The 16,719-nt window shown below is 46.0% G+C and overlaps 1 protein-coding gene across 4 annotated transcripts in view; it reads left to right on the top strand.

The window, feature by feature from the left end:
• The first annotated feature begins 10,144 nt into the window (after positions 1-10,144).
• The window catches only part of PITPNM3 (PITPNM family member 3), a 61,011-nt gene continuing 54,436 nt past the window's right edge, over positions 10,145-16,719 (top strand). For 2 of the 4 annotated variants that reach the window (XM_061469875.1, XM_061469870.1), the window contains exon 1: positions 10,145-10,236. In XM_061469875.1, the coding sequence (XP_061325859.1) occupies positions 10,215-10,236 (22 nt within the window). In that variant the 5' untranslated portion in view covers positions 10,145-10,214. Of the gene's footprint in view, positions 10,237-10,983; positions 11,105-14,815; positions 14,912-16,719 lie in introns of those variants that run through there. The other 2 variants (XM_061469871.1, XM_061469872.1) reach the window with 2 other exon arrangements.

The raw sequence follows: 16,719 nt of genomic DNA, 5'->3' as shown, positions 1-16,719 counted from the left end.
AACTTTTATTCTGGATGAGAATTTTGTGGCATTTGTGTGCCGCCTTGGAGCAGAGATGTGTGGATAGTGAAGGCTTTAGGTAGGATCCTGACTTTCACACTCTTCGGTCCTTCCTAAGGAGTTTAACTAAAGGATTCTGTAATGCATTATTTGCACAGGCAAGCTAGACAATTGCAAAGTTTCTACTTTAAGAAATTTCATAATTGTAGGGATTCATCTGAAGGTGAGTCTGCATGTCATTTTTCCTAAGGGACAAACTGGCATTGAGCTGGAAAACATTATGCACATACATAATTCTTGTCACAGTATGTTGACAGAGACTATATATGGGCCTGAAACGTGCAACCATAATACCACTGTAATTGTTAATTGCATACCTAATATGCATCTACATGCTACGCAGCTGTGTAAACTGGCCATGCACTTATTTAAAGCAGTGTCATGCGCTTCAGTCTGTACTTTAAAGCTAAGTCATGGGGGAGTACCAGAAGCAGTTTCAGATATAAAGAGTGTTTTAGTGGTATATGTAGCAAAGCACACATTTCCTTGGAGATTTCATTGTAAGATCTTTGCAGGCCTGGTTTCTGGTTTTGTTGTTTGTTTTTTTTTTTCTTGGTTCTGTATGTGCAAGTTTCTTCAGTGTCAGAGCTATGAGAAGGATGATGCAAAAACAGCATGAAAGAATTCAGTAGTTCTATAGACATGTGGATGACTCCAGCAAATACCAATTGCTGCAGTCATATGTAGCTGAAGTAGAATTTAAGTTTATAGAGTGGGTCAGGGTGACTTAGGTGATGGCTGGTAGAAGAATATCAGTTTGGTGCAAGGGCAGCGCCATATACTGGGTGCACCAACAGGCATTAACCGCCCTGCCTAACCTGCCTGGGACCTCTGCCTGTGGCCAAGAGCCCTCCTTGTAGTCAGGCAAATCCCTGGTCCTTGCTTGAAGTTGTGCTGCAGGTACAGCCATGTCCTCCTTGGTCCCTGCTCATCCAGACTTGCTTGACCTTGACTCTAACTCCTTAGCTTTGTGGTCTGATGATGCCTGGACTGTTGGTGCAACCTGTGACTGTCGTCCTCCTGCCTTGCTCAGGTGCTGTGGGACTGTGTCCTGCTGGTGTGCTCACTTTTCCAGGCTGTGCCATGAGCACCCTTGGCTCCCAGCTTGTCCTCCCTCCTGGGGCAGCTGTGCTCCTCCTTCCTGGTGGATAACCACGTGTGCAGGGAGCAACGAAGCAGGAAGCTGAGGGGTGACTCCAGAAATCCTCTGTGAGGACCTTGAAGACAGATTTGCATTCTATGATCTGCTCCTGCAGCTCCTGAAATCATACAATCTGCTCTGTAAATATTTAACCATAGGAATTAAATCGCATGCTTCTGGGAGTGAGGTAGTTATGGCAACAGCGGCTGCTCCACCAGTGCTTTGGAGAGCTGCTGTTTTCTACTAATGCTGGACCTAATTCAACTTCCAGTAATGTCAGTGTAAGAGCATAATTGAACTCTGTTCTTCTTTGGCTTGCTATGTCTCTGGGTTACTCCTGGAGGTGAACTTTCTGCACATCCTGCTTCTCTATGGACTACTTTCCTTGAAGGAAAAATAAATGGGGATTTTTTGGTTTTGGTGGTTTGGTTGTAATTTTTTTTTTCTTTGAAAACATATTCAGCAGCAACAGGAAAAGGGGCTCTGTTCATGATGTGTGTGTCCATGAGTAAAGGGGCTCTGTTCATGATGCGTGTGTCCATCAGTAAAGGGGCTCTGTTCATGATGCATGTGTCCATCAGTAAAGGGGCTCTGTTCATGATGTATGTGTCCATCAGTTATCTGCTAAAGACAAGATCTGCTACAGTATGTCTTCTCTAAGTATGTCCTCGAAGAACATAATAGTTAAGTTTGTTGGTTTGTTTTTTTTTTCCTCAAATGACACCACATTCTCTCTTACAGCATGTTTGAAGTACTAGATTGCACTTTATGTTTTAAGATGGTAGTCTGGTCTGATTAAAAAGAAGCAGGGTGAAGGACAGTGGTCCCAAATGGTCATTTGTCATCTGTTTTGTTTTGCTTTGTGTGTGTGGTAGTGTCTGCCTGTTGTCTTTTTCATAACAGAGGTTGCAACATGTTGGTAAAAGGACTGAGCAGTATTTTTTAAGGACTGATTTTTAATATATTTACTTTCATTTTAAATGTTCTTTCAAGCAGCTCCCTGATTTGCCAAGATGTGTGTAAAAATTGCTGAACTCTGACCTAATTCATGAACTACGTGAGTTTTCCTTCAATCAAATTCCTACTGTACCACATACAGCTAGTAAATCTAGCTATAGATTCCAGCTTTAAAACCAATACAGAATATGGTCCCACTGCATCAAGGTTGCAGTCAGTGCTTTACTTTTGCCCCATTTTCCCTCAGTGGAGATTTGTATTTTCAGTCTGTGCCAAAAGCGCGCTCACAGAAGACAAGGGTCATGCTACAAAGTGGGGTACATGCCACAGGTAATGGTGCTGCTGCTGTGGTTAGTGGTTCAAGGGGCTAAGACAAAGCAATCTTACAGTAGCCATGAGTAGGTGAGAGTCCATAGTCCTGTGTGGGAGTAAAGGAGCCAGCTGGGTTGGACTGGCCACAGCTGCAGTGACTGCTGTTACTGGTTCTAGCCTGTATGAGCAGGTAACCAGGGTGACAACGCTGCAGCCTGGGACTGTGTGGGGCCATGTACTTGCTGTTTCCACCTCTCTTTGCAGAAGGCATTGCTGGAATACTTTGTGTATTTCCTTCTGGGACTGAGAAAACTGCCTGGGAACCAGCTGGAGGAGTGAGACTGGTCCCTGCTCTGAGCTCAGATTTCTGGAGCAGGCCAGTTCTCTAGAGGCTGGTGTAGGTAGACTTCTTCTGGGAAATACATGGTGGACAGGCTTAGAATAGCATGAGAACTGGGGGAGGAATGGAATAAAGAGAAAGCATGAATTATGCCCTAGTATCTCTCAAATCATGCTCAATTAGCTGTTAGGAATGTTTTCTCAGGACCTAGATAACAGAGATTTTTTTAGTGGTACTTTGTATATAGTGAGAACTGTAACCTTTTCTTATGCATTAAGCATTCATCTTCCACCCTCTAATACCCTAAAGCTCTGTGGAGCCAGAGCCAGGCTCACTCTGGTGATTTTTGAAGCTGTTTGGTACCACTTTGGCCTCACACTAAAATCAATAGGGACTGGATGTCATTGATTCCCTTAAGGATCTGTTTCAGTGCTGTTTCTTGTAACCCCATTACATAAACCTGACCTTGTGCCAGCCTGCTTGGCTGGGAGTGAATGCAGCCCTGATCTGAAAGGGCTGGATCAGTGTATACCACCACCCTGTCGTGAGGGAATAAACCTGCAGGACTGAAAGCTTGAGGGATGCTCTAGCCTGCTAAGCCCTTTGTTTAAGCTCAGCCTGGTCACTGTGTGATGTAAGGTGGGCTTATTAATTGTGGAAGACTTAGAAGTGGGGAGAGGGGGAAGGAGAGAGGGTGTCCTATAAAGAAGATTTTTCTGTGTTAGCTGATTAGAATTCCTTTATTGTTTCCTTTTTTTGGGAAAGGTTTTGGCTTTCTGTTTGTATTTGTGTCAGAGTTGAGGAAACAGTAAGGTTTAATAGGCTTGGAGGCCAGGAAAGGCTATATAATTTTGTGAGTAAAATGTCTGTCCATTCCCCATTGTACCCTACATTATCCCTGTAGTTGTAGAAGTCCTTCAGCAGGGGTCTGTGTGGGATTAGGAGCTGCACAGAGCCTCTCTGCAGGCTGTGTTTGAACTGGAAATCAAACTACATCAACGGAGTTTTTTGGCTGGTGTTTCAAGGTGCTGAGGCCAGAAGGAACCATGTCAGCCCCGTGCCCTGCACCCTGTGCTGCAGCAGTAGCAATTTGGGTTTAGCAGGTCTGTGGGCTGACAGCAGAAAGCTGATCTGGCCCAGCTGAAGACAGCTCTGAGGCCATCAGCAACTTGGCAGTGCTGATCTGGCACCAGCTGCTCTTTGTACAGTGAGCCCCATGAGGGTACCTGTATGGACTGTTGTGTTCTGCTCAGCTCGTTCTCGGGCACATCTGGGCTGTTCATACCTGACGTACCACAAAGCCTGTCTCTGTGGGCAGGTTATGTAAAAATAGATGATGAGAAAGGAGGGGATTGGAAATCATAGTAGGCTTGACAAGGAAAACCAGTGTCTCCTTAGTCTGTCCTCTCAGCTGACAGCTGAAAGGGAAACTGGCTGTTTCTGGTAACGTGCATTAACTTCGTTAGGCCCATTTCATTTTTGTATTGGTGTTTGTTAGATCTTGATTTATATTAATAGGAAAGATGTACCTCAGGCTGTGCAAGATGCCTTTGGAGTTTACTCTCTTTGAAATGAAAGCAGTGCCAATTGGTTATCAGTTGGTTACAGCTGTCTGAATTCTTATTCTGTAATGCAGTTGTCCCTGAGCAAGTGGTAGAGAGAAATTATCTTGATCAAACCAAATGCAAAGCAAGAGAACAACCAGTGCTGCTGAAGTCAGGGGCAGAAAATGCTGATTAAAAAAAATAATAAATTGCTATTCTTTTTCTGCTGCCACCCTCTGTGTCTTCAGGGAAGTTTTGCTCAGCCTTGTAACAAGCGGAACAAAAGCTTAAGACGTCTCACTTGCATCTGCCTGATAGAAATGCAGCAATGCCAGATTTCTGGAGGCTTTGACCTCTGGTGGAAGTCTGAGTCTCATTTATTTATTGAACTGGTTTAATCTTTTATGTTTGGCTATTCCTTTCCTTCTGTGAGTCACACATCAGAATAGCAGTGTTAGGAGGGTTCATTTCTGAGGAGTGGGTTGTTCCAACAAATTCTTGGTAGAGACAAACTCCTGCAATTTCAGTTTGCGCTTAGAACTCAGCAGTTGTCAGAAGTTGGCCTTCTGTTTGGGGCAACTGCAAAGAACCTGGCCTTTATATTGTAAAAAGCTAGTTCACAATCAAGGTGTTTTCACTGGAAATTGCATTTGTCTCTGAGGTTTGTAAATGTGGCTGAAATTCAAATGAAAGGTAATGCCCTACACAATTGGCTGTTGTCTAATTGGGAAAAGAAGCTTGTTCTGAATGTGAAACTACGTAGCATGAATTAAGGCAAACGTAACGCTGCTGCTGCTTTCTCCCTCAATTCCCATCCCTCTGGCTTCCCTCTCCTGCCTCTGCAACCAGTCTGAGTATTTAGGCTGAGGAAAGACCCAGCCAGCCAGAACAGGGTGAGCAGGAAGGAGATATAGAGCAAGTAAGCTTCTTTAAAAGGCAAAGAAAGAAAAGCTCTTTCTGTTAAGACTTCCAGTATAGGTTTCTAACCACCTCAGGAGCACATGCTTAACAATGATTATATCAGCAGGAGGTGGCACCATCCGTGTCAGTTATTAATAAACCTCTTAAAATGCATATGCTGACTCTCTTTTTCCTCTTATTTTTTTAACTCACTGTAGCAATTTGTCACTTTTTGAGCTGGCACAGAACAGGAAGTCCACAGTGTTAGTGAAAAATAAAGAGCGCTGTTCCAATGGACCCAAACTGAGATGCTCCAGGGAGATCAAGCTGAGCAATTCCATAGAGGCAGCTCCTTAAGCTGTCTCTTAGAGTGTCCCAAAATCTGCCTGAAATAGAACCAACTGTATGAGATGAAGGCTGCTCAGAGAATAATACAAAGAAATCAAAGTCAGCAACTAGCACGTTTGTTCCCTTTCTGAAACATCATCTTTTGCTTCTCCAGCAGCCCTCGCTAGCCTTGGGTTTTGGGGGTAGGTTGTGGAGTGGTGGTGTGCAGGCTCTAAAATATATGCTCTTGAGGTCCAGGGGCTTTGCTTTTCTGCTTTGTGACAAAGCTGTTGATGCTGCGTTTTGTCTCTGAATCTAAGCCCAAATAAACTTGTCTTCTAATCCAGATTTCAGTCCATTTCTAGAAGATGACAAACAGCCTGGAAACAGTTGCAGGCTTGGACTTTTCCTGCTGGCTCAGCCAGCATTCCCCAGGGCTGGGGTGAAAGTTAGTGACCTCTTCTACCTTGTGAGTTTTGCTAAGAAGGAGTCCAGCCCCATTACCAGTCTAAGACCAGCAGAGGCTTGCTGTCTAGGCCCAGAGAGGGCAAGGCTCTGGATCAGTGTCAGTGCTGTGGGGAAAGATGCGATGGATTTATTTTGCCTTGTGTATGTTTAGTCCTGTGGGCAGTGTGGCACTGACTCTTTAGGCAGTGAATTATGCAGAAGCAGAACAAGTGGAAGAGGCAAGTCTCTCTCCACAACAACCTTGCTGCTGGGTTGAATCTTACCCAAACATCTGAATACCATGAATGTCTGCTTAATGCACCTGGCTGGGGCCAAAAGGAAATATGAAGTGAGTTGTGCCAAGGAAGCAGGGGAAAAAAATATTTGCAGTCCAGTAATGTTTTTTGAAAACTCACCAGGATGAAGAGCGTCAAAAATTTGTCAAACTCCCTTTTGTCATAGAAGAGGAAAGGCTGACTGTGACCTGGAGTAGCTGAGCCTGAGGCTCATGAAGGAGCTTGAAAGTCTCAGCCTTAGAAGCATAGTTTCTGCATGCTTGACGTTGTTTCTCCCATGCATTACACAGATGGTTCCGTAGCCTTCTCTTAATGGTACTGATAAATAAGAGGGCTATGGGTGTCACCAAGGGAAATGATGTGCATGGAGTTGCCCAGCATGTGCACAGCAAGCTGTATGTGAATGTCTTCATCCTGCTGTGTAAGGCAGATATAACTTCAGCTACCCTTCTTTGCCCAACTCCTTGGACACCGTTCCCTTACCTCGCTCACAGTGGGGCTGTAGCATGAGCATGGTTCACCCTGGTTTGTCTGTCATGCAGCAAGCTCTCTACAAGCCTGACTGGGTGTTGAGAGCTGCCGACCTGTGGCAGAGCTCAGCCACTTGCAGTGTCGCTCCCAGCAGCAAGGTGAACAGTTTGCCCTAGCTGAGACTGGCCTGTGCCTGAGAAAGCCAGTGGAATTGAGGTTGGGTATGTCTGTGCACAGCTGCTGTGCTGCAGAACAGGAATGCTCCATAGATGCTTTTAAAAGCCTGGTATCATGGGTTCTCCCTCTCTCCTCAGCATTTCAGTTAGGAAGCAGATGACTAAATATAGCCTACTGTCTAAAGCACGCAGAGCTGTGCTGTCGCATTACTGTTCTAACATTTAATTTTTATTCTCCTGAACGTGTCCAGTTGTTTGTTGTTTGGTTTTGGTTTCTGTTTTTTTTTTTTTGGGGGGGGTGTATTTATTAAAACCCAGTCCTGCATTTAGTTAAAAAAAAAAAAAAAAAAAAGAGATGGATTTAGGATCAAGCTGATATTTATCAACAAATCCATAGTCCTTCCTCCTGCTGGTCTTTCCTAACATTTTGCTCTGTAATGGACCAGCAGTCAGGCTCTGGGAAGAGGCTTCCTAGCAATGCATCAAGCCACTATAACAATGTTTTAAGGAAAACACACTGTCTCTATGAAAAGAAACATTGAGAAACCAATAAACTTTTCCACATTGAAAGAGCAGATGCTGCATTCTTATCCACTGAAATGGAGAGACCCTGCAATTTTATCACCATCTTCTTTTTTTTTAATGGAAAAATCAGAAAGGGGTCAATAAAGTGCCATGAATATCAGCAATACTGAGTTTGGAGAACCTGGGTTATTCTTTAATAGCGGGTTAGACTGGGGAGCCAAGAGGACAAAATCTGAGCTATTCCACACTGAAAGAATGAAATACCTAATCAGCATGAGTGCTGATCACTGTAATGCTGAGCTCTAACATATCCTGTCTCTTTTTTATTTTGGCCTCTTAAACTATTTGAGGTTATGTTCTAAGAGCTGCCATCTCAAGGCTTGTTCTTGGATCCTGGACAGCTTCTTTGGCTGTTTCACTGGCATGAGCAGTGACAAAGCAGGTGTATCTGCTGCCAGAGAATTTCTCAGTCCTTCCAAGTAAAGCAGCACAGTGCAACCCATTTCTAGTGGGTGGCTGACGTGGAACACTTGGCTGTGAGTTGCTCTATTGCCTGCTGTTTTCTCTGATTCAATGTGGTGTCTGCTCCTTAGGACTGCTTCTCTCTGTGATGACTTCAAGGAGGATATGGGAACTGAGCTTAAAGGGTTCTCCTGACCTTCACTGAACCCTCCTCATCAGCTGCTTTCCCCAAGTCCCACACTGGTGTATCACTGAAGTCCCGTAATTGCTAACAGAACTGCATTGAGCGTCACCCTTTCTTGAAATAAGCAATTGTCTTCTGACTATGGACAAACAACGTTGGCTCCGTAAGACAGATTTCCCATTTCCCTTCCTTCCTCAGCAGTTTCCTAGTTTGTTTCCCAAGGCTGCTTAAGCCAGATTGAACCTAGTGTTAGCAGGCACACCTCTACAGAAGCCAGGGTTGAACTCGGTCCTGGAGATAGCAAGCAATCAACTTTCAGCTTTGCCACCTAGGATCTGAAGTGTAGAGCTGGAGCAGCTTTCCCTGCCCGGTTTGAGCAGGGATGGATCATTAGGTAGGCAGATGTTTTCAGGGGGGCAGTAGCGTGAGTTGGTAGCATTCTTCTCTGAGCACCCATCCTCAGGGGTCTCTGCATTGCCTGCAACACATGGCAGTGTCTACTGCATTGATGTCTTTTCTGCGTGAATTAGCATGCAAAACACATTTTGTATGAGGTATTATTTCTGTAATTAGGCATCTTCACCAGAAAACCTTGTAATGATGGGGAGCATCCTTTGACAGAGGCTTTGTCTTGAGAGGAGTTTCTCTGCTCTATTGTAAGCGGGACAACTTGCGTCACCAGAAAACCAGGTGTTCAGAATTAAATGTGTTTGGAATTAGATTCTTTTCCCAACAGGTACTTGGATGTATAAATATATTGGAAGGCATTTGAGCTCAGGCCATTGCCTGGCATACTGTATTTTTCTTACATTGTCATTTGGCTGTTAACCGTTGTAGCAGTTCTACAACTCCTGTGTAATGCATGGGAAAAAAAAAAAAGGAACCCAAAACCTACGTGCCTTTACGTAACAAAAGAATTTAGTTGCAATCACTGAATCTTTCTCAAGTCTTCAGGAGAAAGAAACTCGTGGAGGTTTATGTTGTCAAGGGCTGGTAGTTGTCTGCTTACAGTGTTCAAGTCAATATAAATGAATCTCTTACCGGTGAGGGAGGTGGTTCGTGCTGCCTTCAGAGGCTGCCATTAACTGCCTGCTCAGGTAGCCCTGCCAAGAGACAGTCACTGCATCTAGCCCAGTGCTAAAGAGTCATTAAGGATGAATGTATTTTGGAATAATCGTGGTGGTGTGTATGGGCAACAACAGAGCTTGTGCTTTTTTACAGCCAGAGCTACTGTGCAAAGGTCTAAGTTTTTACTGCCTCCTTGGGGGAGGACAAAGCTGGGGGTGGGAGGCAGCACATTTGCACTGACTCCTAAATGACAAGAGTCTGGAGCAGAGAAAATGAAACAGTTTGTTGATACGATTTCCTTAAAAACCTGTTGAACAATAGATGGGGCACCAGTTCATTTTCAGATTACAAACCAGTCCTGTTAAACTGGTATCAAATGCTAATTCAACCTTCTTTGAAGGGCTAGGCCAGAATCTGATTTTAAAGTGTGTTTTCAGAGAGACCCTAATACAACTTTGATTAAAGGCAAAGGGCGCTCTTACATGTTATTCAGGGTCTGCTTTCTCTGAGCAAAGGAGAGAGGAGGGAGGAGACAGCTGAGCGGGCAGCGAAAAGCAGCGCCTCTCAAAACTGGTACATGTGGCAGTAGTGTCTCCTGACCGAAGTTCAAGCCTTTCCTACCGCCGCGTTACATAAGCACAGTAGCTTGGGAGGTCTCTTGAGGTGTTCCGGCGCGGATCTGCGGCCGCTGAGGGGAGCGAGGAGAGCCCTGCGGGAGGACCCGAAGCGGGGCCGCTCGCTCCCGGCAGGTTCACGAGCAGCCACCTGCCGGCCCCCGCTCTCCGCGGAGCCGCTCGCTGCGCCTTTAACGACGGCGGCTGCGCCGCGGCGGGCGGGCTGCGCGGCGGCACCGAGCGGCGCGGCGGCGTCTCCCGGCCGCGTCTTCCAGCGCCGCAGGCGAGTGGGCGGCGCGGGGCCTCCGCCGGGAGCAGATGGGGCGGCGGCGCGCGGGGAGGGCCCCGCGGGCGAGCACCTGAGGCGGCCGGGAGCGGGCGGCCCCGACGATGGCGAAAGCGCCGCGCGCAGGTGAGCGCGGGGCAGCCCCGAGGGGAGCGCGCGTGGCCCCGCGCGCAGAGGGGAGGCTCCCGCCGCCGTCCTGCGGGAGCGGTGACCGCCAACCCGCGGGTGCCCGCCTCGGCCGGGGCCGTGTGGCGCTGCGGGGGCCCCGCTCGCGTCCGCGCCTGTGGCTGCTCCCCGGCCTCCTGCGCGCTCTCCGCGGCGCCGGGAAGGGAAAGGAAGGGAAGGGAAGGGTCGGGTCCCCCGGTGTGAAGGAGCCCTGCGGCTGCCGCCTCCTCGGGAGGAACGGGCTGGGGCGCCCGAGCCAAGCGCGCCTCTTCGGGTGGCAGCGGGGCGGTTGCCGGGCAGCCCGTCCTGAGGGTGGAGCCCCTCCCGCGCCGCGCCCGTTCGCTGTCTCAGCTCGTGCTTCCCGCAGGCCGGGGCAGTTCGGAGGCCGGGGGCTTGGGGCTGTGGCCGGCAGGCGCCGGGCGGCCCCGGGGGCAGCGCGCTGTGTGAAGGGACGCTCGGCGCAGCGAGCGGAGTGCCGGGGAGCCCCGTGCTGCTGCAGAAGTCGTTTTCTTGGGGCTGCACGCAGAGCCCTTTGCCTTTGAAGGTGAAGGCCTGGCTGTGCCGTGACTGAGTGCCTGTGGGTCTGTAGGTGAAACTTGCCTGGAGTTTGGTGCCACTTCTTAGCACAGATTTACCTCAGCATGGCAATATTAGGGCTGAACCCAAAGTCTGCCTGGCCGAGTTTATTCTTGTATTTTTTTTTCCCTCGAAATAGGCATGGATTGGTGGCAGCCCAGAGATGTAGCGCTCGGGAGCATGAGAGCGTCAGTCATTTCAGAAGATGCAAACACAGTATTGAACTAAACAGTTGTTCTCCATCTTTTGGAAGGTGAAGGAATAAATGGGGGAAAAGTCTCACTGTTTTTTATTTGGCCTTAGCTTGCAGTCCTTTTAACTTTGATAGGAAAATAAGGCAGTATTGCTTTCATTGTCAGTAGTATGGGAGTAATGTAATCCGCATGCATAGTTTGCTTGTTCAAACCCCACTTTGCACAGGGATTTTAAAGGATGGTACTTCTCTTGAATGTGATTCCACTCACTTCAGTAGACAAAATACAACTTTTGATGCCATCTTTATGATGTCACTACTGCTTACTGCAAATAAAAGCATAACTTGGTAATTCAAAAAGTTGCTCTGGCAGAGCGTGTCAGGGTTAGGAGCAGGAAAAGTGTCTGCTTTGTTAAATTGAGGCAGCTGAGTTTATCAGTATGAGCTGGAATACGCACAAATAAAGAAATGTGGCTGTTTTGCTTGTATATACCCTGCCTTGTAGCCCTTGCCAGTGCTGTAACCTCATCACAAATGCAAAGAAACACCATAATTCTAGGAGCCATGAAACATGCAGTTTAATCACTGGAGAATGACATGTGCTTCTAAAGGCACATGTGTCATTTCTGGAGGCAGTCGACTTGTTTCAGTAGCCAGATCCCACCTAGTGACCGCCAGATCTTAAGGCTTGGAATGGTCCCTGCGCAGAAATACTTGAACATTTGCAGGATTGTGTACTCCAAAACCACGTAGCAGCAATTGCAGATCACTACCTGACATGTCTGTGGGGGTGGTGTGGTATCTGATCTTCATCTCCTACTTCGTTTTTTAACAGACAGCAGTGACTCAAAAATGCCAGATCCTCCTCAGAAAGCCAAAATCCCTGCACTGTGAAAGTAGTCTTTCAGATGTGATGCAGGCAGTCCACCTACAGTCGTTGTAGGAAAAGGTTAGAGAATATTCGTATCTGGTTTTGGGGAGTTAGTTTGGAGGAGGTGATGAAACTGCTGAGAAGGGGGTGAAGTTAATTTCTGCTGTGGGGAAGCTGGCATTTGAAGCTTCAAAAAACAGCTCTAAGAGATGCACCACATTTACAGGAAAGCTTGATCTAGGATTTAGAGCCTGGACAGCCTTGCCCTTCTCTCCGTCCATCTTGCCAGTAATCCCATAAAGGGCAAGACTGCAAATGTTGCTGCTACCTTAAAATAGGGGCTTAAAGGCCTGCATGACTTTGCTACTTTATTTGTTTCCTGTATTCACTAGCAAATACATGCCTGTCCTAACCATCTGCTGCAGAACTGCCAGTTGAAGGATATACAGAGTAGGTAATCAGGGACTTGCCACTGCTGAGTTGCTGTGAGAGGAAAGACACTGCGAGGAATGGGAGAGAGGAGTCGGTTATATTAGGTACTTCTGACTACAGTGGTATCTGGGCTGGTTCCTTCAGGTAGCTCTTTCACTTGACTGTTTTGACAAGAGAACCTGCATTTTGTGTGTACTTTGTTCTGCGTTTAACTATGTCTCTGGCTTTGTCAGCTGTGCTCTTTGCTCTCCTTTTGAATTTTATTTAGGGGCTGACGCATCCACAATGAGAATAAAGGAAGCTCTTGACCCTTTCCTGGTATCTGCTCAATCTTGCTGACTGCCTTCAAGCTGCTTCTCCTCACCACTTCCTGGCCCAAGCTGCTTTCTTTCCAAAACTGACCACTTTATTCCTCCCTAAATGCTTCCCTTCACCTTTCAGTTTTTCCATTGTACCTCTCAACCCTTTTCCCACGTCTTAGAAATCCTGTCTTGGTTTGCTGCCTCTGTCAGTCCAGGAGTGCTCTCAGGGAGTATTGTAACATCTCTTCCCTGGGTTGCAGCTTCTCTAATAAACCTAGTGACTTCGTTCATTCCAGGACCCTGCTTGCTTTATTGCACTTTCAGGATTACCTTTCTTCTCCTTTTCCTCATTTGGAATCCTAGAATTGTTTAGATTGGAAAAGACCTTTAAGATGAGACCTCCTGACTTCTTGCATTTCATCTTGTTCTTAAGTACTTGCTACTTAAGGATAAGTACCAGGAACTTTGTCCTAGTAATTGTCCTCAAAGTCCCTTTTGTGCTTTTCTGTACCTTTTAATTCTTCCTCTTCTCTTTCTGAAGTGCTAGCAGTGCTTCCAAGTCTGCAATTCACAAGACTGCAAGAATAGAGAGATTTCAGCAGGGCAGGACTCACCCTGTACTTAGAGTACTGCAGGTTCATGAATGGAAGGTATGGTTTGGTGATGTGATGGCTTGCTGCTAACAGTAAGAAAAATTCTGCGTGTTTCCACCTCTTTCCCATGCCAGCTCCGAAGCTGCCCCAGCTTTTTTTGTAGTTGAGCTCTGGGAACCAAACAGATGGAAAACTCTTTGTTGTATGAAATTTGTAGAAAGTTTAGGTTTTGCTGCTTTTGCAGTCTACAGACTGAGCTGCAGGTGGCTGCCCTCCCTGGTGGGAAGAATGAAATAGGGTCACATCCCTTATAAGCAGCTACCAGTTAGGCTGGTTAGATGCCTCCCCCCTTCCGCTGGCCTCCCACTCCTTGATTTGCCTCCCCTCTCTGGTTTCCTGTTTTCCTCCCCCTCAACCTGCCGCTCTAAATTTCATCTCCCCCTCTCCTTCCCTTCTGTGGCTCCCCATCTTCCCCTGGCGTTGCGCATTCTCCCCCTTGGCCTCCTGTTGCCCTCTGCCTCTCTGCCAGCCACCCCTGTCCTGGGGGCTGAGTTTTCACTTTGGAACAATTGGAGAGAGGGTCAGCATCTCCCTCTGTATTGCCTGAGCTCCTGAGCCCGAGACTGCCTCCAGCAGTTAAATTCACATCTATTTAAAGTACGTCTTCTGTTTTACGATTGCTAAAGAAGAAATAAAACATAAATAGAAAATAACAGTGAGTAATTTTGGCCTACAGTAAGTCTTAGCTGTGTAGTCACTAGGTAACACTCTGTGGGTAGCTCAGTTAAATCACTTAATGGGTAGGCAGGAAGCATCAGGAACCTGCAGAACCAGAAAGACGTATTATTATGCAACACCAGTGAGTTGAAATAGCAAAGGTTGTTCCTTCTGCCCAGTGTCTCTTTCAAATGGAAAAATGACTCGTGCTGTTTAGTTTTGTATGGAAAACTGTCCCTGAATTCAAAATGGCCACAGTTCTAAAACACGCTTTAACACGTGGAAATGTTTTAATTGTGCAACAGTCTGGTTTTGCTTAGTTTTTTATTGAGATTCAGTCTTCAATACTTTGTTATATAAAAGACTGAGTTTTCAGTAGCTATGAGAAAGCTGTGTGCTATTTTGTCTCAGCTAACTATGTTGGTGTGGTAGTAGTATTCAGGAGTGCGTTTTTTATGGTTGCCTGTCTGTGGCATCTGCTTATGTCTAGGCTTGATTGGCAAATTCTAATTATTACCAGGCAAAAGATGTAGCAGACTGCTGGGGATGCTGCAAAGCTTGAATTCTGTAGTATTGTAACAGAAACATGGATTGTATTGAATTAGTTTTAGAGGAAAGCTCACTGCTGTAAGTGCATCCAATGAAAGCTTCTGTTCTTACCCCAGGCTGCTTGAATGCCTCTTCTTGGAAGGTCTGGTGCAAACACACCTGAGCCTGGACAGTCTGTTGGGCTAGTCTGCTCCAGTGGTGATACTGCCAGTGCACAGGAGGGGCTGGTAGGGGCATTTGGATCAGCCTTATCCCTTTTGATTTGTCCTCTGCATAACCTAACCATTGATTTGTGAATTGTCAAGGAGAAGGTGGCCTTTAGGAGATGCTGGAGTGATTCTTAAACTGAAGCTTCTGGACTGTGCCTACTGTTCTGCTCTGCTCTCTCACTAATACACTTCAGGTATAAAATCATTGCTCTTTCATTCCCAAAGTGTTTGTGCTGAACCTGCTGGTGAAGTTCTGCTGTAAACAGTGATGAATCAAGTCATGGTTTACTTTTTTCAGCAGCAGTAAGTGCCTACTGTTCTGCTCTGCTCTCTCACTAATACACTTCAGGTATAAAATCATTGCTCTTTCATTCCCAAAGTGTTTGTGCTGAACCTGCTGGTGAAGTTCTGCTGTAAACAGTGATGAATCAAGTCATGGTTTACTTTTTCAGCAGCAGTAAGTGTATGTAAAAGCTGATTCAAGCTGGGGAGAAGGCAGAACCAGTGAAGAAAGGCAGCATGGCTGTGGTTTCAAAGCAAGGGTAGGTTTACTTCCCAGTGCACTTGTAAAATGAGTTTTCAGCGTATTAGATCACATGGCAGAGGCCTGTGCCTTGGTAAAGAGTGCTGTCCACTAGAGGACGTCGTTTCCGCAGGCAAGCCTTCTGTTTTAGGAAAGGTCCTACTGTGATCTGCACACACTGTCTCCGCATGTATTACACCTAAAGACCTGGGCCTACCATGTACAGTATCCTTTTACTACAAGTCAGAGGTAATGTTAGTAACTGGAATGGAACAAGTATATGCCTTTTCTTTCTCCTGACTTGAGAGGCGTTTAAAGTAAGATCTTTGCATAACAAGTAACACTGAAACAGCATTTTTGGTGCTGGTAACAGTGTGTGGAATTATTGAGTGACAGTGGCGAGCCATTCTATCTTAGGATGCTTGTGGATGAATGAGTTTTAGACACTAGACCTTTCCAAATTCTATAGGAAAGTGGTTAAATTAAAGTCAGGAATAGCAGCATTAGCTAATTGATTTTCAGAGGAACTGCTTTTCAGAATCTGTTAGGCCTTACTTTCACTTCTTGTCTGGTTTTCTGCTTCCATTTCCTTAGTTCTGACAGTGTTAGCTATAGACCAGTAAGGTCACTTTAATTCCTCTTGGTTTTTGTTTGTTTGTTTTCCCCCTCCCTCCCCTTTTAGAAACATGGAACGAAGTGTGATCCTCAGTTGCTTAATTGTTATATCATTGCCAGGTGTGGGTTTCTGCCTCCCAACCAGGAGAAACTAGATCTGATTCTTCTCTTATATATGCTTTTCAACTGCTGTTGATTTCAGCAAGATGATTTGCTTATGCAAGTGTGAGAAAATGAGCTCTGCTGATGTGTGTGTGTGAAAGTGGGATTGGCATTTTCCATGGCTGCTCTGCTCCTTAGATCTGTTTGCGGGATATATCAGAGATTGCAGTGGGTTTTTATTTCTTTGGATGGATGGCATTCGAAGCTGCTGATTGATACATGAGTGGGAACTACTTCTTCTGCAGTTTTCTGGAACTATAGACAATCACAAACACCAAGGATGAAATTTGCCGTGCATCTAAGTGTGGATGACGTCTGCAGAGGTGCAGTCTGACTTGCCCTCAAACAGAAGTATGAATGTCATGCAGAACTATTCCTGTAGCACTTCTTACTCAAGTAAGATCCTGGCTGTTCCTGGGAGGAAATTTTCTACTCTCTCTTCCTTTTTTTCTCTTTTTTCCATGCTAAATGAGGCTCAGGGCAGCTGAACGTACTTCACAGATGAGTTTAGGTGCTCATTCAAGTGTCGGGTCAGTCAGCTATTTTACAGCCTATCACAAAAGTATGCAACAGATTGTATCTGTTGCTTTCACCTTTATGGACGCTACTGCTGTACAGGATATAGGTTTCAGTTATGACCCTTATTTATATGTCTTAGTGCTAAAGGCAATAAATATCTAACATGGGTGAATTGCCTAATAA

This window comes from Pezoporus flaviventris, unplaced genomic scaffold (genome assembly GCF_033815535.1).
Source record: "Pezoporus flaviventris isolate CSIRO_AGI_PZ_B2104156 unplaced genomic scaffold, CSIRO_AGI_Pfla_v1 ptg000063l, whole genome shotgun sequence".
Lineage (NCBI taxonomy): Eukaryota > Metazoa > Chordata > Aves > Psittaciformes > Psittacidae > Pezoporus > Pezoporus flaviventris.
The sequence above is the reverse complement of the archived record's forward strand: the minus strand, read 5'-3'. Positions and strand labels throughout refer to the sequence as shown.